Raw genomic sequence first — 21830 nt, 5'->3', positions numbered from 1 at the left:
GAGCATTTGACGTCAAGCTGTTTCCATAAAAATCTGTCACTGGTAATGTCTGAAGCCTCTTCCCACCTGCCATGAGGACCTCCATGAATGAGTGGCGTCAAGTTGTACTAGGATATCATTGCAACTATTCTTATGCGTAATTCATTTTGTCGGAGAACATGTCCCGCAAACCTCATGCGTCGCTCTCTCACAATCTTACGAAGGGGTCGACTCCCAGTTCGGCATAGGATTTCCTTGATTTAAACCCGATCTCTATAAAATGACTCCTAAAATCTGTCTTAGCCATCTTTGTTGAGCCACATTTAGTGTTTTTTAATTTCGGCAGATGACTATTCACTGCAGTTTATTAATGGAGCCCTGCCACTGGTAAAAATGTGTAACCTCTCTTGAATACGCTCTTGGAATTAAGTGATTGTAGTTTGCTTTAGATTTTATATCGAAAAGAGAAGTTTTATCGTCAAAATCATCTGTTGTTGTTGTTTTTTTTACCTCAAAATGCTTTGTAGGGGATCTTAAACTCAAAACCATCTGGAGGGGTTTTAAACTTTAAAAAAAAGCCACCTGTAGAAGAGGAGTTTAAACTCAAAACCCCCAATTTGATTGGCTACGCTCAAATAATTTTAGTGTGTGATTTGCTTTTTTTTTTATTGAAGAGGTATTTTAGCATCAAACCCCATTTAAACTCAAAACCCCTTTTGGCAACGTTCATATCATTTTGAGAGCGTAATTTGCTTTTTTTCTTACACTGGCGGGGGGTTTAAACTCTAAACCCCTTTGGCTACGCTCATATATTTTAGAGTGAGTAATTTGCTTTTATTTATATTGAAGAGGTACTTTTTAGCTTCAAACTTTACTGGAGGGGAGTTTAAACTCAAAACCCCTTTGACTACACTCATAACATTTTGAGTGTATAATTTGCTTTGTTTTTATTATTAAAGAGGTATTTTTTACCTTCAAACCCCGCTGAAGTGGGGTTTAAACTCAAATCTGAGTCAAAATCCATATAGCTACGCTCATAACATTTTGAGTGCGTAATTAGCTTTTTTTTTTATATTGAAGAGGGGGTTTATCGTAAATTTTAGAGGGGGTTTTAAAATCAAAATCTTCCTTAACTGTGCTCTTGGAATTAGGGGATTTTAGTTTGCATTTTTTTTGTTTTGTTTTATGGAAGAGGGGGAGTTAACTACAAAAACCCCAGGTAGAGGGTTTAAAACTCAAAACTCTTGGTAGGGGGTTTTAAACTCAAAACCCCTGGTAGGGGTTTTTAAACTCGAACTCCTCTGGTAGGGGTTTGAAACTCGAACCCCTCTGGTAGGGGTTTTAAACTCGAACCCCCCTGGTATAGGGTTTTAAACTAAAAACCCCCTGGTAGGGGGTTTAAAACTCAAAACCCCTTTGGTTGTGATGGGGCAAGTTATGGTTTAGTATTAAAAACTCACCTAAAATAAACAAAATCAAAGCAAAAATTAGTCATTAAATTCCGACTCCCCCCGATTTCATTTCGGGGGGGGGGTGTTTGAACCCCAACCCCCCCCCCCTGGCTACGCCCATGGTAGGTTTACTTCTTTTTTTTATAGCCTATATATAATGAACAACAAAAGTGGAAGTAAAATGTATGTTCTCAAAAGTATGTTTTTGAAATTCAGTTACATAAAATGTTAAACGAGATAGTCATTTTATGCGTTCTATCTATTTTGTATTGCTTTTGTAATGCTTATAACATGTTCATTGTGTAATGATCCAATATTTGATTCTCTTATATATTATATAATACAAAAAAAGAAGATAATTACGTCATACGTATTTCACGTGTCAATCTAGTCATGCGTGACTACCTCTCTCTCATTAACTTATGTATAATTAAATAAGAAAGAAAAAAAATGAAACAAACATTAACTCAACCCTAATTCCAACCGGAAAAAATCCTGGTTACATCAGTGTATAAGTCTACTAGAATATAGAAGATTCCAGTTCGGTTATATTGATCCAGACTTAGACAAACTAAAGACAGTAGTCTATACTAGAATACTGTATCTAATTACATATTTAGTATTGATTGATCTAGTTAGGTATATAGTATTGATATTAAGCATTGAAAAATTGTTCAGTACAAGTATTGTATAGATATGTATATTGATAGTCACGTATTAATTTTAGCTGTGCAAAAAATGTTGCTTATCGTTGATTAAATATTGATTCTTTACTGAATACATTTGGGAATACTTACTGACGTGTGTTCAATATAGACCAAATTAAATTTTAAGATACTATTTCCAAAACTTATAACGGTCAAACCAGATAAACCTCGTTAGAGCCGTTTTAGAGAAGATTCCATACAGGCAAGTTAGAGGTTCCACACATTATTGCAACCTAATAAGAAGAATTGTAAAAAATAATAATATATTCATTATTTTCAAAGTAAAACACATTTTATATCACAACTTTTAAAAACCATTGGAGTTCTCCTTGAACTAATTTAAAATTATTTCAGTAAAACCTCAAAACTTATTTTTTTCGGTTATTAGTCCGATGACGTCACTTCCATTCCAAGTTACACTTTTTTTCCGAAATTTTCCCATGTTTTGAGCGTATTAATAATCTACTAGTTGAAATTTTAAATAAATATTTTTTTATGTCTAAACCAATAGTGAGTCTTTATTTGCACAATTCAGAAAAGTAAATATTAGGGCCTACTATTTTAATTTACATTAAAATTATATCACTTTCAACATTTCATTGAAAATATCTAAAAAATAGTTTAGACGACTATTATTAAACTTAAGTTTATAAAACAAAGTTGAAGTTCTTATTTATAATACGGTTAAGTCTAAAATACTTTCAGAAGCATGTAAGCTGTAATGTTTAGTTATTATGCAAAAGGATTAAAATATTCTAAATACCAACTTTCTAAATAATTTGAAATTTGTGTACACGAACGTTGTCAATATTTATTCACTTTACAGATTGCAACTATGTGTTAACGAATGAGACGGGGGTGATCAAGAATTATTTTTACCCCGAATGGTATATCACAAACAACGCTAATTGCTCCTGGCTTATCACGGTTCCAAGTGATTTTGTCATTTCATTAAGGTAAAAAAAAATAACGCCTTTACAAAATTTATCAGAATAAAAAAACAACAACATGTAATATGTTGTTGTTTTTTTAACAAAGCTTATACCAACTCACTCTGTCTAATCCAAATTTTGGATGTTTCATTTCTTCCACTTCCCATTTTCGGATCAAGTTTAAACTATATATAACTAACTATACATTGTTCCTAAGGTGAGGGAGTATGAAATTACCTCCGCTCTAACCAGAGGGATCTCCCCTCTCCAGAGAGAACGACTTTCCCTAAAAGAGGGGTGTCCTCCTCTCCATCCAAACCTAAGTCTAAAATACAAAGGTCACAGGAATAAAGGGAAACCCCTCTTGGGGCCTCCCAAGGCCTAATAGCTCCAAGTAGGTCATTTGGAATAAGCCATGGATTCCAAGAATGTGCAGTGGAATAGTAGAGGCCTCAATGCAGTTATGAGGAAATGCAGCTACTGATGGACTCGGAGACTCCTGTAGCTGTCTGCCTACAGGAAACATTTATGAAAAACTCAGTATTAGACATTAATTAATAACAACAATAATAATAACAGAGACTTTGTGTTTATACAAGTAGACATAGAAGACTATCATTTTTTATTGCCTCACTTCCTGTTAATTACTTTCTCACAAAACATTCACAACAAACAATGACTCAACATAAACATATTAGCACAGGTTTGGAAGGCAGTAAGGCGGATCAAAGCAAAAGAATCAAATGCAATAGTGCATTTGAAAATCCAATTGCGAACTGTTACGTCCCCCAGAGATATAGCTGACTGCCTTGCATACTCAATAGCAGATAAATCATCTACTGCACACTACATGCCAGAGTTCCAAAAAGTCAAAAAAGGGAGGAAAGACACCCCATTGATTTCAGATCTGAGAACAATGAAGATTATAACAAACCGTTCTCAATTGAAGAACTGAGGGACTCGCTGGACAAATCACATGACACAGCGCCAGAAGAGTATGAAATCCATTATCAGTACTTCAAGCATCTCCCCGAACCCTCATTGGCAACCCTGGTAAAATCTATAACTGTGTATGGCAAACAGGCGCTTTCCCTAACCCTAACCCACAGCCACAGTTATATCAATACCTAAACCAGGAAGAGATGGGTCTGACCCAGCTATCTATCGCCCAATAGCACTAACAAGCTGCTTCTGCAAAACCATGGAAAGGATGATAAATAATAGGTTGATCAAAGTACTCCACAAGAACGCTAATACTTACAGTCAATCTAGGACTAAGCTAATTAACGCCAATCCTGTAGGTGTCTCTATCAGTTAGGAGAAGTTAAGAGATGTAGTCTACAGTGCAACACTTACTGCTTTTGGTCCTCAACACTATCTAACACATATCTAACACAGATGGAACCTTGCATCAGAAAAAAACTATCTGCACACCTCATTCACAAGGCGAAGGTTAGTCCAAAATCTTTACAGGCCTTCAAAACTGCTAATAAAGAGGCAAAACAAATGGCTAGACAATGTGCTAACAACTTCTGGATACCTGCAACAGAATTCAAGAAAGTCTCTTCCTAGAAAATGGTAAAGCTCGGTTTGATGGCATAAAAGCGGCCCTTGGTCCAACAGTGTCTAAGCCTTTCACCCCCCCCCCTTTTCTATCAACATCTGGAGAAAAAATTGGGGATCAAACCAAGCAGCTAGAACTTTGGACAGAACAACAATTAGCTATAATTAAATTGAATTTAGTAGTGTAGATGCGCGTTAAGACACAAGACTCTTGAAAAATAAGCAAACACTCTCAGGTTCTAATTTCAGAGACACATTAATGATTCTTACAACTAACGTCATCCTCTAATATTTACAACTTACTTTATGTCCATCTTTTCCGGCTTCCTGTTTTTAACCTCTCTTCCATTCAATAACCACGTTCCCACCATTTGTCATTCCACTGGCGGATCCGGAGGGGGGGGGGGCGGTAGGGGCGATCGCCCAACCACCCACTCGGCCGGCCTGGGGGGGGGGGGCGGGCGAATTTTATTATAGAATTCACACAATTTGTATACGAATTTATTACTTATGTTAAAAATATATACTAATTATTTATATTTCAACCTATTTTTAGATTATTTCGCTCCCCCCTCTAGTATGTTGGCCGAATGGTGGGGTCGGGAGGGGCGATGGTATCAATCCCGCCCCCCCCCATACACTTTCGAGTGGGGGGGGCGGTCCAATTTTTTTGTAGAAATCACAGCTTGCTAATAGAATCAATTTAATATCTATATAATGAAACTTTTTTATTGATTTTTTAACCGATCTTTATATTATGTCGTTCCCTGTTTGCCGATTGGTGTGGGGGGGGGGGCGAATACCTCTACTGCCCTTCCCACCTAAACCCTCTGAGTGGGGGGGGGGGCGGCGGTCCTATTTTTGTGGAGAATCATAGTTTGTGAACAAAATTAGTTGAATTAATATATACATTTTAAATTAAGTCGCTCCCTTTCTAGTATTTTGGCTGATTCGGTGGGGTGAGGGAGGGGGGGGGCGATTGCATGGCGGGCGGTCCTATTTTTGTGGAGCATCATAGTTTGTGAACAAAATTTGTTGAATATCTATATAATATAAACTACGTATTGATATGTGACCCATTGTATATTATGTCATACCACAATCTAATCTCAAATTGTATCATTAGTAAATTTAAATGAAAGAGGGTTGTACCAGGTGGGAGGGGCGATACATGTAATCGCATTTCCCCCATTGGACAAACCAATACTTTTTCTTTTTGTATTATAGTTAAGAAATTACAAAATTAAAAAAATCGGTCACTAATATTATTTATATATACTATAAATTAAATTCTTATATTGAGTCGCCCCACCCCTATTCTTTAATGCCAAATGCAATCTTTAGCAGAAATTATTAAAGGAGCGAGGATTAATCGTTTTCACTCTACCGCCCCTCCCATTTCCAGACAGAGTTTATTTAATTTCACATGAATTTATCATAATTATTTTAAGTAAGACTTTGCATTGGAAAAGTTAGAATTCAAACGAAATTTTTCAGTATAAGCCATGATTGAGATGAGTTATAAACTCAAGTAATGTTTTCATAGTCGCCTTCTACCAACCTTTACTCAATCTGATATTTTTCTAGTTAAATAAATTTGGGACTATAACTCACAATTTATACTTACATTCTATTGAATACTATTTATTGAATAATTTTTTTTTCGGCGGCGATCCCTAAAGCCAAAATCTAAATATGTGGGGTATCTTATCTTTTCAAGGAACAAATCGGTTTTATTTGCAATGTATTAAGGGCCTATAAATTCATATTAAAATAATTTTCAAGTACAACATTATTCAAAAAGGTCTTTGTAGTATGAATAATGAGCTTCGAACTCCATTGATGAATAATGAGCTGTAGAAGTCAGGAGAAGGCCCTTCTGCAATGAAGAATGCAAGAAATCGCTTTTGGCGTCGGGGCTTCGCCCCGAACTACATTGATAAATAAAGAGCTGTACTTGTCAGGAGAATGCGTTTCTGCAATGAAGAATGCAAGAAAACGCTTTTGGCGTCGGGGCTTCGCCACGAACTCCACAAGAGAACCTTATAGCGCTGCCCCAGTTGTTGTTTTTTTCGCCGAAGGTTGAGAAATGCTGCTTTTTTTGAAAGTTCTCATATATATATATATATATATATATATATATATATAATATATATATATATATATATATATATGTGTGTGTGTGTATGTGTGTGTACTGTACGCACGTTTATGCATAGGGTTAGGGTTTACTGGGCATTAGGGTTAGGGTTTGGAAAAAAATCGCCCCCCCCCCCTCCAAAGTTCTAGATCCGCTAATGTGTCATTCACACCATGCTGCGCTACGACAATGCCTCCATTTGAATCTCCTTTACCTGAAAAATCATATAGGCTATATCCATTTTTTTTTTGCGGAGGCAACTATTAAACTCCCCTTTATGTAAATCAGCCTTTCTCAATTTCTGAGCTGCATTTTGCTGACAGTGTTAAAAGTACATTTTTTTTTCTAGGAAAAAATCTTTGTATTTGCAATGTAGTTAGGGTCTTTATATTTATTTTGAATATTTATCACGTAAAAGCGATCTTCAAAAGCGTTTCTATAAATTAGACTTTATATTTCATATATATGTATTTGCCTAATCATATTTACTGGTCTTTTTTTTTTTTTGCTTGAATCGGTCAAGTTTCCCATTGTCTTGTTACAGAAGCAGTAGACGTCCACAAGACAATGGGAAACTTGACCGTTTTCTCCTTACCAAAACAGTTATACTACACACATTTTTACTACATTCACCTGATGATGGTCTTACGATGAATATTCATCCAAATAAAATTACAAAAAAAAAAATAAATAAAAAATAAAAAATCGATCGTCATTCATGCCAGTGTCGACCCGTGCTCAAATATTTTATTTTGCTTAATTTGACTTGCCTTGTTAAATAGGACGGCATAGTGAATCGTAAACGAAAGAGAAGAAAGCGTTTTTACTCCTAAGAATGCGAGAGAACCCTTGTCATGTAAATCTGTGTTTGTGTATCTAGACTCTATACATATGGTTATGGTTTACATAGGGGTTAAGGACTTAGGAAATGGGTTTCAATAAGAAAATCGCTCCTCGCCCCTCAAAAGTTCTGGATCCACTGATAACACAGGCCTACAATGAATTAAATAACTTGTAAAAAACTAACATTTCAAATATTACAGCTATAAGGGGTGGAATGGGTTGCCTGAGTCAGCCAGTAAAACCAATTATTTGGCAGAATTTAAGTAATTGATTAACATGCATGACTAGACTGACCTAGGGATATGCGTAGGGCGCAGGCCTAATAATCTTCTTTTTTTTTTAAAGTAACGTTTCTATTCTAAAAGATAAGATTTCACAACCGCCATTCCTTTAAGTAAAATGTTTTTTTTTTATGTAGCTTCGAGCTTTAATACATATCTAACAATATTTAGTGTTTTTTTTTTAATCTAAGGTTCTCAACATTTTATCTGAATTGTGCTGACCAAATGATCATCTTTGATGGTGACAGCGAATCTAAACGACTTATAGGTCGATACTGCTTTGTTGCATCAAGTGTCATACGCTCTAGCCAGAACCAAATGTTAATAAGATTAACATCAAATGGAGAGTATGATTATGGAGCCTTTTATGGAACATACACATCACATGGTAAGTACAATATACTCAATATAATTAATACTAGCATTACCGACCCCAGGCTATATATTGTTTGGTTTTTTCTTGGACCCAACATTTTTTTTCTTATTTGTAACAATATATTAATATGAAACTAAACGCTCTTACATATATTCCTTTGGCCAGCCAATGCAAATATCTATTGCTTTGAATTGGACCCGTAAATTCGAGTATCCCTTTTTTTCGGCCCCCTCCAACAACTCTTATCTGTAACTAATAGGGCCTAGTGCTATTGATACTATTTGTTAATTATTCTGCTTGTCAATTCTAACTCGAAATATTTCATGATATTTTTGTGGGCCATTTTTTTTTCTTATTACATCTTGCTAATGCTTACATACTACTTTAGCCATACCACCACTCCTTTTTTTTTTTGTGTACTCACATAAAACTGCCGGTAACAACAACCCACCTTTTAACCCGTGTCTTCTAGCCTATATTACATTTAATTGGAACGGTGCGTTTCAAATCCGCTCACTAACACACTCGCTTCTGGCCTGTGAATCGTAAATTACCCCCCCCCCCCCCAACCCAATTATTTTTCACCCTACCGAATTCCTCAAAGCACTTGAGATTTTAGTACCTACTATATGTAATTGCTCTACCCCTGTCAAACGCATAGGTTTTTGGCCGTGCATTCGAGTAGTAATATCACTTATTCCCCCCATCTTCATTTGACGCTTCAGATAATAGTCGTAATTACAATAGATGAGTATTCTTAGAACTTTCAGCTATTCATCGAAATATCAATCATCAAATTTGTCAATCGAGTGTTAAAAATTATCTTAGGGTCGCGGATATAAATTCCGTTTCAACTTTATGTAGATCGAATTATTAAAATTAAATTGTGCGGAATAATCTTTTTAGAAAATCTTTTTAAAAAGTAAAAAAAAAAGAGTAATCGCGCAATTATGGATTTGAACCCTAGACCCTCAGATTTAAAGTATTAATCAATCAATAAATAAATGTCAATCGTTCTATCTATCTATCTATCTATCTATCTATAAATCTATATATGTCTATCTATCTACCTGAGTCAGCAAGTTAACAGTCAGCTAATGAAGTCAGTCGAGTAGTCATATTTTGACTGACCTTAGAGTTGGTCGGAGATTTTAGTCAGTCAATTAAGAGAATGAAGTAAAAGAAAGCAATCAAATGTAATTGTGACTGTGTACCGAAGTCATGTTGTGTAATTAAAGATTCGGATTATGAATCATTACTGTGCATCATCGATTCTATTATATTTATTTTATGATGAAATTTCATTGCACCATTGGTATACGTTAATTACACAAATAACATCTAGTTCTACTAATGAAGAGCTGATACACTAGTAAGTAAGTAAGAAGCTCCTGTAATTGTTGTCCAAACTTCAGACTGTAATAACTGAACACAAATGCTATAATGACAAACAGACCATTCTGTATCAAGATTTAGATTCCTCTACATGTTTCCTCGTCACCTTTAACAAGATTCTTGATAGTTTCGATCTGTGCTCCTGTCATTCCATTCCACCGCTGCATAACTTTACTTGGCTTAACTTAATCCTCTAGCTTGGTGCCGGTAATTTATCCTCCCTTCCTCAACAACAATGTTGAAATTTCTGTGAGCCCCCTAGAAAGGAAAAGACGCTATTAGTTTTGTGTGAAATGTCCGTCTGTCCGTCCGTCCCGTTTAGATCTCGTAAAGTAGAAAAGATAGTGAAAATCCGACATCATAATATTTTAGACCATTCAAAGTTCTGATGCAACGGCTAATTTTTCTTTTCTTTTATGCAAGCAGTTTTTTCATAAAAATACAACACTTTTACAACTATTCATTATTAATAAGGGAGATAACTATTTACCATATTTTAACACATTTATGCAAATGGTTTTAGATTTTTTTGTCAATTTTTTTTTAACATTTATATTGCTAATTATGTAAATTTTGTCATACTAACTACTACATTTACACACAAAAAATGTTTACATTTTTCTAAAAAAATCTATTTAGTATTTATATAAGTTGGACTTAATTTAAAACAACAATTAGTAGGTAGTTTTTCATATTATCGCGTGAACTGCAATACACCAATAAAAGTCTACAGATTTTTTTTTCTCGAGGATTTGAATAAGAGATTTACAATTAGATCAATTAGATATTCATTATAACATCAGTTAGGCAAGGTTCACATCTAACTTCACCTTCACTGTCATCTATCATTTGGTCTGCTGGACCGCTGGGGCACCACACAACATCTGTCAACCTTCTTTCTCTATTCTTCTCTGATATTTGTCTTTGATAGAATTTCATTCTGATGTTCTTTCTGAAAATATTGAAACCTGCCTTTTTACCTGCATGGGTGGACCACTTCGGGGGCCGATTTTGAGTTTGTGTTTCCACACAAACTCTCTTTGTAACCTTGTTCTCTTTTTCTGTATGTTGCCACTCATAAACGCTCTTTTCTTTCTTCGCACATATTTCACCCATTTATTTCTTATTGAATAGTCGAAGGTAGTATTGACGAAAAACACATATTTCGGAAACCATCTTTAAGCGTCATTTTCTTGTAAAATTTAAAACAATAAAGGATCTAGTTTTAGTAGCACAGTACCGTGTAGCCCACTTGGAACGCAAAATTCTTTGATGACGCTGGTAAAAATGTAGATATATCCAAATACATTAAATAACATTAAATCCACTGACGAATCTGGAGAGTAGGGTGGTTATATAATTTAAAGACCTTATCCAATAACATGTATTTATAACTTAGAGTTCCTTAGTCTTATCCAATACAAGATATGTATAATTTAAAGTACCCTAGTCTTATCAAATGCCCGATATTTATAACTTAACAGTTAATTCCCTCTGATACCTTCAATGAAGTCCAGTAGGGCGTCGGCGCCCTAGGCGCCATTATCCCGTTGACGGTTAGAAAGGCTTTTATCCAACCACCAGGCCTGGACATGGGGCTCTTCACCCCTGTCCTGTCTGAGGGCACCCAACGGCAGGCGGCCATATCGGCTGACTGGGCAAAACCGGGCCTCTGATACCAGATGTTAAAAACAAAAATTTTCATTCGATTGAAAATTATATTTTAAAAAATAAGCTTGGTATACTTTGTTATGTTAGTTAATTTAAAATAAAAACTACTGTTTTCTTAAACTTTTATGATGCTTAGTTTTTAACAAGTAGATCTGTCATGTTATATTTTGTTTAGTGTGTCGTTCTTTTACCTACGGGAAGGAGTCTTGTGATACAAATTGCCGCTGTGTCAAAGAAAACACTCAATTCTGTGAAAACGTCAACGGAGTATGCATCTGCAAGCCTGGGTGGAGTTCAGAGGACTGTTCCACAGATGTCAACGAGTGTCTAGGTACTAACAACAAAGTCTGCCCACCAAACTCAGACTGTGTCAACACTAAGGGTAGCTACAGGTGCGAGTGCCACTTAGGATTTAGACTCAACTCCACTGGGTATTGTCAAGGTACTTATTACAAAACTAAAATCAACTCACTCTGTGTCTGTGTCTGTGTCTGTCTGGTACACACATTGAACACGTTGTTACTCCTACAACCAATCTCGGATCAAGTGTCAATTTTACACATCTATTTCTAGTATTTAACAAAACAAGATTCAATTTAAAAAAAAATAAAAAAAAATTGTACTTTGACACATGATTAAGTCCACATGAGGAGGCTTGAGCCCAGAGTTCAAATTCAATTCAACTTTTTTTTTTATAGTGATCAAGATAACATTTGCACAGACACCCACTTCTTCCCGATCCCCTTTTTCCCAGTGGTCCAGACAAGTCATAGGATCAAATAATTCCCTTTCGGACCTTTTGATCTATAGGGCAGATGATGTAAAGGTCATATGTTTTTTTTTTTTGTGGCCCACGGTTAACAAGGGTGTCATGTGGCCAGCACTACGACCAACTAATGTCAGGTATCTATTAGAGCTGAGTGGACTCAAAGGCGCCCCAAGTTATCAAAACTAAAAATCCCAGTCTTCACCAGGATTCGAACCCTGGACCTCGGTTTGAAAGTAAGGTACTTTACGGCTAAGCCTCAAGATCATAGTGCATTGAAAAAGCTTAACGCTTAAAATTGAGCTAAAAAAACAACAATTGGTCAAAATAATACTAAAAGCACTGAATTATTATTGTTTGTCTAGATCTATTGCAAATTAAATGACATGCCTAATCCAAACATATTGAGACAATTACACTTAATTTAAGCTTTGTTGTTGTTTTTTTTTTAATTCTTTCGTGTGTGTGTGTTTTTTCTGTTTTTGTTTTGTTCGTTATTTTGTTTACTTTCTGGTTATTATGGGGTGTGTGTGTGCGTCTTCGTATAGGCTAAAGAAGAGAGAGAAGAGAGAAAGAGAGGGAAGAGAGAGAGAGAAGAGAGATAGAGAAGAGAGAGAAGAGAGAAAGAAGCGAGAGAGAAGAGAGATAGAGAAGAGAGAAGAGAGAGAAAAGAGAGAAGAGAGAGAGAAGAGAGAGAGAGAAAAGAGAGAGAGAGAAGAGAGATAGAGAAGAGAGAGAAGAGAGAAAGAAGCGAGAGAGAAGAGAGATAGAGAAGAGAGAAGAGAGAGAAAAGAGAGAAGAGAGAGAGAAGAGAGAGAGAGAGAAAAGAGAGAGAGAAGAGAGAGAGAGAGAAGAGAGAGAGAGAAGAGAGAGAGAAGAGAGAGAGAGAGGACTAGGCAAAAGAACGTATGTGGTTGAATTTAGTAGCCAGTGGGAAGTGAGAAGTTAAAGCCACACTGGCAAAGTGTTCGAACCCGGAACTATTGATACGACAATCCAAAGCGCACAACACAGACCCATTGTTTTCTTTTTCTATTGAAAGAGTGATGATTCCTGTTTACGCTGTCTTTCAATATTAGTATCTTGTTTAACTCTACTTGTTTAACTCTACTTGTTTAACTCAACTCTACTTGTTTAACTCTACTTGTTTAACTCTACTTGTTTAACTCTACTTGTTTGACTCTACTTGTTTAAAACTACTTGTTTTATGCTTAGAACATTCGGACTGTGTATACAAAAGCTGCTCCCACTCCTGTTACATTGTCAGTCCTGGGGTAGAGCAATGCCTGTGTCCTGATGGCTTGATTCTTGATGAAGAAACACAGCTGAAATGCACAGGTAACAAAAAAAAACTTTGTTTTTAATTACATTATTACATTAAAAATTAAGTTCTAATATAGTCTAAAATCGCACAAATACGAACTTTTCTTTTGCTCCACAGTACCGTATTATACGTACGGAAAGAGGGCAGGAGATTCTGTCCTTTCAGAGAAATACACTTCCTATGGCACAGTGTTTATCAGCGAAACAATACGCTTCAGTACAGGGGCGCCATTTGGTGATCAATATCAGTACTCAGCCAATGTAATTACATTATTTTACAAATTATTGTTCTCTCTCTTCCTCTCTCTCTCTCTCTCTCTTCTCTATCTCTCTTCTCTCTCTCTCTTCTGTCGCTCTTCTCTCTCTTTTCTCTCTCTCTCTTCTCTCTCTCTCTCTCTCTCTTTTCTCTCTCTCTTTCTCTTCTCTCTCTCTTTTCTCTCTCTCTCCTCTCTCTCTTTTCTCTCTCTCTCTTCTCTCTCTCTCTCTTTTCTCTCTCTCTCTTCTCTCTCTCTCTCTTTTCTCTCTCTCTCTCTCTGTCTCTCTCTTCTGTCTCTTATTTACAAAATTCACTTTTAGATCTTACGAAATATAGGGCAAATGATATTACTATGTATAAATACATTGGAAAACATTGCACTCTAGGGGACAACAACTTTGCATGGTAACCATGGCCCGAATTCAAGAATATAATAGCGACAGCAGCGCCACCCTGTTGTTGACGGCCGTTGACCTGTAGCACCAAACTGCTGGTAGACAACTCAACAGCTGTAGGCGTATTATTATATCTTAACTGTTTAAACTTGAATAACTTCCCTGTGAACAATACTAAATAGAACTTGTATTATAATATAGACTAAATCAAGTTGATATGAGATAAAATAAATGTACTAGAATTTAGTAATATTTTTTTAAGCAAAATCTAACTCACTACAATAACACAACGTTCTCCAGTAGTCTCCACTTAGCTAGGACCACTGGCAACACTGCTACCCGTCTTACATCATTGAGAATCAATCGCTAACTTTCCGACGTCATTATAGAAACGCACAAACACACACATACACTCCAACACTCCCCATCCTGTAAGTTGAGTTTGGCAAACCAAATTGACTCATACTAAATCTGTTTGAATTGCTTTCTATAAAACGAAAACGTCATTCCGGTGAAAGTACACATTTTTGCAAGCAATAGTTCAAGTTTCATTCAACTTCACCTATCCCTTAGTCTGTTGGACCGTTGGGACACCACACAAGATCTATTGACCGTCTTTCTCCATTCTTCTCTGCTTATGCCTTGGATAAAAAAAACCCTTTCAGTTGCAGGGCCATCCATTCTTTTATGATGTCTTCCTATCGCTTTCTCTGCCTCTTCTTTTTTTCTGGTACAATTCCCTGAAGGAAGGTCTTTGTTAGCTCTGAAGAGCTTGTAATATGGCCATAGAGCTTTAATTTGCGTTTTTTTTTCTACATTAGTTAGCATGTCAACGCGGGGTCCAATAGCTGCAATAATCTCTAATCTCTTTGTTTGTGATGCGGTCTTTAAATGTGAAACCTAAGAATCTTTCAGAAAGATCCAAGTGTGTTTCCATTTCTTCAAATTACTTCTTACAAATAATAGTGTCATTCTACTCAATAAAATTACTTCTAACAAATAAAAGTATCATTCCATTTATATAAATTACTTCTTATAATATTGTTATTAAACTCAACCTGCTACTAATTCTTACTTGTGTGTTGACCTCCATTAGTCGTGTTACCATGTGACTTAAGAGTCTTATTCTGGAAAGACATTTCTGTCCAAAGGTAAATGTGGCATTTGCTTTGGTGGTAGAGGAGCCTATTGTTTTTAGTATGCGCCTCGTTTTTTTTAAATTTATTTTGAGCTGAGGTCATTCAGTTTTTACTGCCCATTGCTTACTTTGTCATATGGCTCAGTCTAAGGCTATGTCTTCTCAGCATCGATATCTGCTGCTTTGAGGTCCGTTTGATTACACCCGTCCGATTCTGCAAATCGAAAGTGGGTGTGACCAGTTTTTCTTAAGACCACCGCAAGTTTCCCTAGTGACTGACTTTGGACATACGTTCACCCTCCATCTAGCGGAAAAGACCAAAACCAACGCAGACGGCGTTGTCTGAGGATGGTGATCTGTTGGGAAGATCCATTCAAACGAGTAGGCCTACTTCAATTCCGTACATCAGTTCTCTACACTCTGGTCAGTGTAGACCGATATCACGTTGGCCACATCACAGGCCAACTATGACGATGGACTCATCCTACAGGAGCTACTGTCAAAAGTGGTAATTGAAAAATACATTTTATTAAATCAGAACTAGGTTACATAAGACTTTTGCAGTTTATTCTTTGTCAAGTAACTCTATTTATGATGCATTATTTGTACGATTATAGAATATAGATCTAAACCTCGAAAAAAAAGCAGGTAGAAATGTTCTTTACAGAAGATTATGTAGACTGTGGTTTAGCGTCTTATTTTCTATGTTTAATTCTCTACTGAAGTCAACTGTAGATGATTGTTAGATTTCAATCAATTAGGCCAATTAAGCGTTTGGGTTTCTTGTTCGGGTGTATTCAATGTAGTTGAACAACAGCACATAATCAACACACATCGATTTAACAAGTGAAAAGATGTGGTCAACACTGATGAACAATGAATAATAAGTTTAATCCAATAGAAGGCCACAGTCAGAGTCTCTTTCAAATAAAACACGTCTTTATCCAAGAGAATCCTGTCGCTAAGTGATTTTCCAGTCTCTAACCCAAAATATCCCAAACGTCACTAGTCCCGTTCAATATAAGTCTTCTATGGTGCGTCGCTAAATAACTAATACTATAAACTAGGTGTCTATCGATAGACAGAAGGCATAACAAGACAATGATATATTTGATAGATCTATTATTGTAACACAAGTCTTCAGATGTGATTGCAATATTGATAGATCTGATATTGTAATACTGTAGTGTTCAGATTTGAATGTATTTAATTGATTTTACATGTATTGTGTTCCTAGATTCTATCTAAAGGTGTCATTGGCTTTGGTGACAGTGCGTTTGCAGTGGGTGGTGCAACGGATTTGAATCAAGTGGCCAATCTCAACATTCTAGCACCTTACATGGCAAACATTAATCCCAACTTTGGTATGTTATAAATACACTCATTAAAAAAACAACAACAAAGATGTACTATAGTATCAAAAGCAATTAAAATATTAAAAAAAAATAATTAGTTCTCAGTGCATTTAAATTTCATTAGGAATAGCTTCGGTGTATTAATGTCAAAAATGTACATGATTCGTGTTTTGGTCAGATCTCTCAATTGTTTCACCGTTCCCCATTTTCTCTCATTAAAACATTAGTGTAACGTAATCCCCTTGTGTGTTCTGTTCAATTACTTAGAAAATTGCCTGTGTTTCTTGTTCAGGCCTGCTAGTTATGAGTTCAGGCGTGGGCCTGCTAGTTATGAGTTCAGGCGTGGGCCTGCTAGTTATGAGTTCAGGCGTGGGCCTGCTAGTTATGAGTTCAGGCGTGGGCCTGCTAGTTATGAGTTCAGGCGTGGGCCTGCTAGTTATGAGTTCAGGCGTGGGCCTGCTAGTTATGAGTTCAGGCGTGGGCCTGCTAGTTATGAGTTCAGGCGTGGGCCTGCTAGTTACTAGTTATGTGTTGGATGATAAATGAAAACGTTACAAGAATAAGCGTAGAAAAATGTATTTCACTCAGCTTCAACAACTGAATAACTTTAATGTAGAATGGGACACAGTCGAGTAAGTTGTTCCCTCTTTCAGACCTTAAAATCTATAGAGAAGAAGATGTCAATGTCATCTGTCTCTGTTGCCCACGATTAGCGATGGTGTCATGTGGCCAGCACACTGACCAACCGTCTTTTACTCCCCCAACTAATGTCAAGTACCTTTTATAGGTGGGTGGACTCAGAGGCGCCCAAAGATCCCGAAATTAAAAATCCCAGATACCGGGTTCAAAGAGGGAAGAAAGAGGGAACAACTTGATTTGAACCCGGTATCTCGGTTCGGCAGCCAATTACTTTCCCGCTCAGTCACCACGCCTCCCCCAAAGTCAAGTATCTGTCACTAGACAATGTTGTCGCCGTAAAATCTAAATTGCAACTATCTTTAAACTATACATTTTTACACTATTTATGTTTATAGAGCGTCACTGTAGTGATGCGTTCAAAGTCCGTCATCTTGGATGCGTCGTTTCATAAATAGTTACATTACAGTAGCTAGTGTTTCTTTTATATATCTAAATGTATTCATCATTCATTGTTTCAGCACCGAGTTTTACATGACTGTATATTGAAAAAAATGGTAGGCTAATATAAGTATAGATTCTGCGTGCTTCTTCCTTTTTTCACAGTATTCATTGCCTTTTATTTCGCTCAAATTATTCCCGTTAAAAAAACAGGTGAGGTTTATTACCATCTTTATGAAAAACATGGCGGTAGCTCCACAAAAAGTCCTTATGCTGAAGCAATCCTAGCCAGGGCTCAAAAAGATGTCATAAAATATCACCAGCTATCAAAGTTTGATGTCAACAGAGTTCTTGTGACAACGTTTGCAGACGTCCAACCATTTTCACAGACCAGCCAGGTAAAGTCAAATACAGATCTGATTTCACTTAGATCGGTACACTATAACTTCTTGTTTCCTGGCTTGATAAATGGCTTAACATCGTATAGAATTTAACTATAGCTTTGACCACAAAAAGATAGGTGTAAAGTCAATCTATTATTTTACATTTAAAAAAAGCCCAAAACTTCATTTTCTGAAATTGTATTAAAATTAAAGCGGTGTTTCTTAGAAGGTCATAATATGGATTTTAAAAAAAGTTACTTATATTTTTGTCATTAACAATGAACTCTGGCTCTTGGGTTAAAAGTCTGTCAAACGACTGGGTAGTTTTGATAAGTCAATAGACTTAATAAAAGCTCCAAAATTGTCTTGGTGTTATAGGGGAAAGTTTGGTAGTATGAGATGCTTAAACTTATAATTGATATATTTTTACCAACTGCTAATATAAAATGGGCTCAGCATATATGAAATAAACTTTCCACTAAAGATCAGATTGATTTGGGCATTAATTTTGGAGGTATAGAAATAAATTCAGAACACCTTCTTTACTGTACGTAGTAAAGAAGGAATAAAATATAAAGACGAATTTATTTTCTAATACAAACTCTTAATTTTCAATTATCCATATCCCTTCCTAAACTTTGGTTTTGCATAGGGTCCCGCAATGGTTAAATCCGGCATTGCTATTTAGTGACGGATGAATACAGAGAAGATTACTTGTTCTCCCACTCCCTCTTTTTTATTCGCCGCAAAAGTTATGTGGGGTAACTCTAGTCCGACTTGCAGAAATAAAAGAGTTATCTTGTTCCATGACATTTGGTGGTTTCAGGCATGGTTGGGCTATAAAGAGAATTATATATATATAGATTACAAACAATGTGGGTTCCGTGATAACTTTTCATTGTTTTATGGCAATTAGATATTTTAAATTTTTAGTCTGTGTAACTTGGTCCTTTGAATAAGATAACTAGTTTTTTATTTGTTTTAGAATATTTTTTGTTAAAGTCCTCCTTTCAGAACATGCGATCTATAGAACAGATGCTGTAAAGGTCTAGTACTTTTAAACTTATTGTTTTATGATCTATTAAAGACAGAAGAGCTGAACACCTTTCAGGCGATCTATATAAGTGGCTGGGATAATACAAAGAGAAGCAGCTTGATGTATCAGACAGGTATATATTTATGTATTAATATAAATATATAAATTACGTATCTAAACATTTAAATTTGCCTTTTAGCACAACAGAACATTAATTAAAGCCTATACATATAATGTCATCTTTGGGGGCAATGGCTGTAGTAATCATGTCTCTAATCTTTTCGTTTGTGATCCTAGCAATGGAAGTGTGATGCTACAAAAAGGTCCTAAGTATCATTACAAAGACCGCATAACAATCGAAGAGATTAGAGAGATATACAAGTAATATTCAAAAGATTTTAGAGAGGAAGTGTAGATGGATTGGTCACACCCTTAGATAAGATACCAGCAACAGAGCTAGGTAGGCCTTATAGTGGAACCCCCAGGGAACAAGACATAGAGGAAGACCAAAAGAACATGGCAAAATACTAGAGGAAACCGAGAGGACCGGGAAGCGCTGGGAAGCAGGGGCGGTCTGGGTGTCGAAATCAGCCCGGGCATTTCTATACAATCCGGCCCATAGCTTGTAGGCCTATATCATATGATGGCATTCTAGACCTAGGCTATCTGTTCTCTAAGTCATTATGTTAAGTTTGATAAAGTATCGATATGCATGCATACCGTGAACTCTAAATCTTTATACAAATAACGGCCTTATGTCGCTTTTAAATCGCTAAATGTGTAGGTCCTAAGAGGATGAAGCCTTACTAGTAGCACTGTCTACGGATGTAGGCTATCACAATATTAGGTAAATGTGTTACATTAAAATAGTTTTACACTGTAGAGTCTGTGAACGTTTTGTTTTTTTTAACACGACGCTCAGAGGGGCTTTTTATCGTTTTTATAAGGCTTTAACAATTTGATGCCTGCTATAATGGCATCCATGCAGCCCTTTCTTGGCCCTACCAGCCCATTTGGGTACCGGCCCACCGGGAATTTGCCCGAACGCCCATATAGCCAGTCCGTCCCTGCTGGGAAGCCATCAAAAAACTAGCTAGAGACCTTGGAGAGTGGCGTGTTTTTTGTTGATGCACTATGTTCCATGAGGAACCCAAAGGAATGATGATGATTTAAAAGATTTGATGGTGAGGGCTAGAGAAAATGGTCATGTTAATAATCACTAAACAACTAAAAAGAATGACGCGAGTTTGAGCCACAGAAATGTTTATACTGATATCAGGATTTGAATTGAAGACCAATGGTTTACTTTGTGAAGACGATTTTTTGCTGTGCTGGACAAATAGACCCAATACCTTTCTTATCTTGTGCTTATAAACATGTGACAGTATCTGCCTTTCGCATCTCTATAGTACTATGTGAGAATTTACTTTCAAATATACGAGTAACCACTGTATCATTACTTACGCTAGGTAAAAAAGCGTGTGCAATCATTTCAATGTAGACCTTCTATAATGCTCTACTAATTATATGGCTTTTTTTTTGTTGTTGTTGTGTTAGCGGAAGGAGAATCAGCTTATGTTATATTCATTTACCAATATGGAAAGATGAAATGGAATTATGTTCCTGGTCGAGCAGTCAGCATAGGGACGACTGGAAAATATTTTAATAGAATTAGTAACTTGGATTCATCGTTGGTTGCCTCCCTGGATAAAGTTCCTGGAAATACTGGTATTTACAATCTGTTACATTATAGTTCTAATTTTATATCAATTATAATTTTTGTCTCTCTAAGTAACCAACATTTGCTGGTTCGAGATGCCTCTAACACACTGAAGATTAAAATTGATGAAAACAAATCGTTTCGAGTTAAATATTTTCAAGATAAATAAAATGAAAAAAAAAACTCCCTCCATAATCAATATTTAAATCAAGCCTATATCTTTTGTATAAATCATACAATTAATAGAATAGCTTTACTGACAAAATAATTATGTTAAACAAAACGTAGTGTACAAACACAAATTACCGACGACTGTACTAAGTACCATTCTAAGACTTGACAAAATACTAACCTATGACTCCGATATCTCGTCTAATTTTTCTTTTACAGTTACCCTAAAAGACTTTTCACGATAAATACATCTATCTTTATCATTAGTTATATCACATATTCTATTTCTTTCTTTACACATAAGATTTGCCTTAGATTGATTTATATAGTTAAGTTCGTCCATGTTGTAATTTGCAAAGAATAAAAACTTCCACATAAATCCATTATAGCTTATTGTTAACGCTCGTACCGAAAAAAATTACATTTGCAGCAGTGCTAAATCCCTGGACACATAATTAAATATAGTTACAATTATAATTACAATGGTAAGCTTATGCTTTCATATTAGCACTATATACTTGGCTAGATAGAGTACCTAAATATTCTGCTATGTTTTTTAGACTTATTCACCTTTTCAGGCACCAATGGTGTTATGAGTTTTCTGGTTGGCAGAGTAAAAGGGCAAGAAGAGTCCTGCACCAGATACGTCTACAACAGCTTTGACCTGGTCACTTCCCTCACATTTATACATGAAGTGGACGATCTTTACGATTGTCCTTGCTCACTGGACAGATTAGGCTTTCAATGGGAGTTTGTAGAATATCGTTATTACGGCGGAATTATCTGCTACACCATCCGAAGAGTGGCCAAAAGAAGATTCCTAAATAATAATCCAAGGAATAAGGTAAAACAAAATATTGTTTGCAACCTTT

General features: G+C 36.0%; 1 protein-coding gene across 1 annotated transcript in view; it reads left to right on the top strand.

Annotated features, from left to right (window-relative positions):
* LOC106063491 (uncharacterized) overlaps positions 1-21830 on the top strand; it is a 98090-nt gene that overhangs the window by 41641 nt on the left and 34619 nt on the right. The window contains exons 14-23 of the mRNA XM_056045465.1: positions 2964-3093; positions 8088-8284; positions 11514-11780; positions 13320-13442; positions 13546-13688; positions 16454-16580; positions 17862-18046; positions 19119-19200; positions 20625-20795; positions 21537-21802. Of these exons, the coding sequence (XP_055901440.1) occupies positions 2964-3093; positions 8088-8284; positions 11514-11780; positions 13320-13442; positions 13546-13688; positions 16454-16580; positions 17862-18046; positions 19119-19200; positions 20625-20795; positions 21537-21802 (1691 nt within the window). The remainder of the gene's footprint in view (positions 1-2963; positions 3094-8087; positions 8285-11513; positions 11781-13319; positions 13443-13545; positions 13689-16453; positions 16581-17861; positions 18047-19118; positions 19201-20624; positions 20796-21536; positions 21803-21830) is intronic.

Source organism: Biomphalaria glabrata, chromosome 11 (genome assembly GCF_947242115.1).
Source record: "Biomphalaria glabrata chromosome 11, xgBioGlab47.1, whole genome shotgun sequence".
In the NCBI taxonomy this organism is placed as follows: domain Eukaryota; kingdom Metazoa; phylum Mollusca; class Gastropoda; family Planorbidae; genus Biomphalaria; species Biomphalaria glabrata.
The sequence above is the reverse complement of the archived record's forward strand: the minus strand, read 5'-3'. Positions and strand labels throughout refer to the sequence as shown.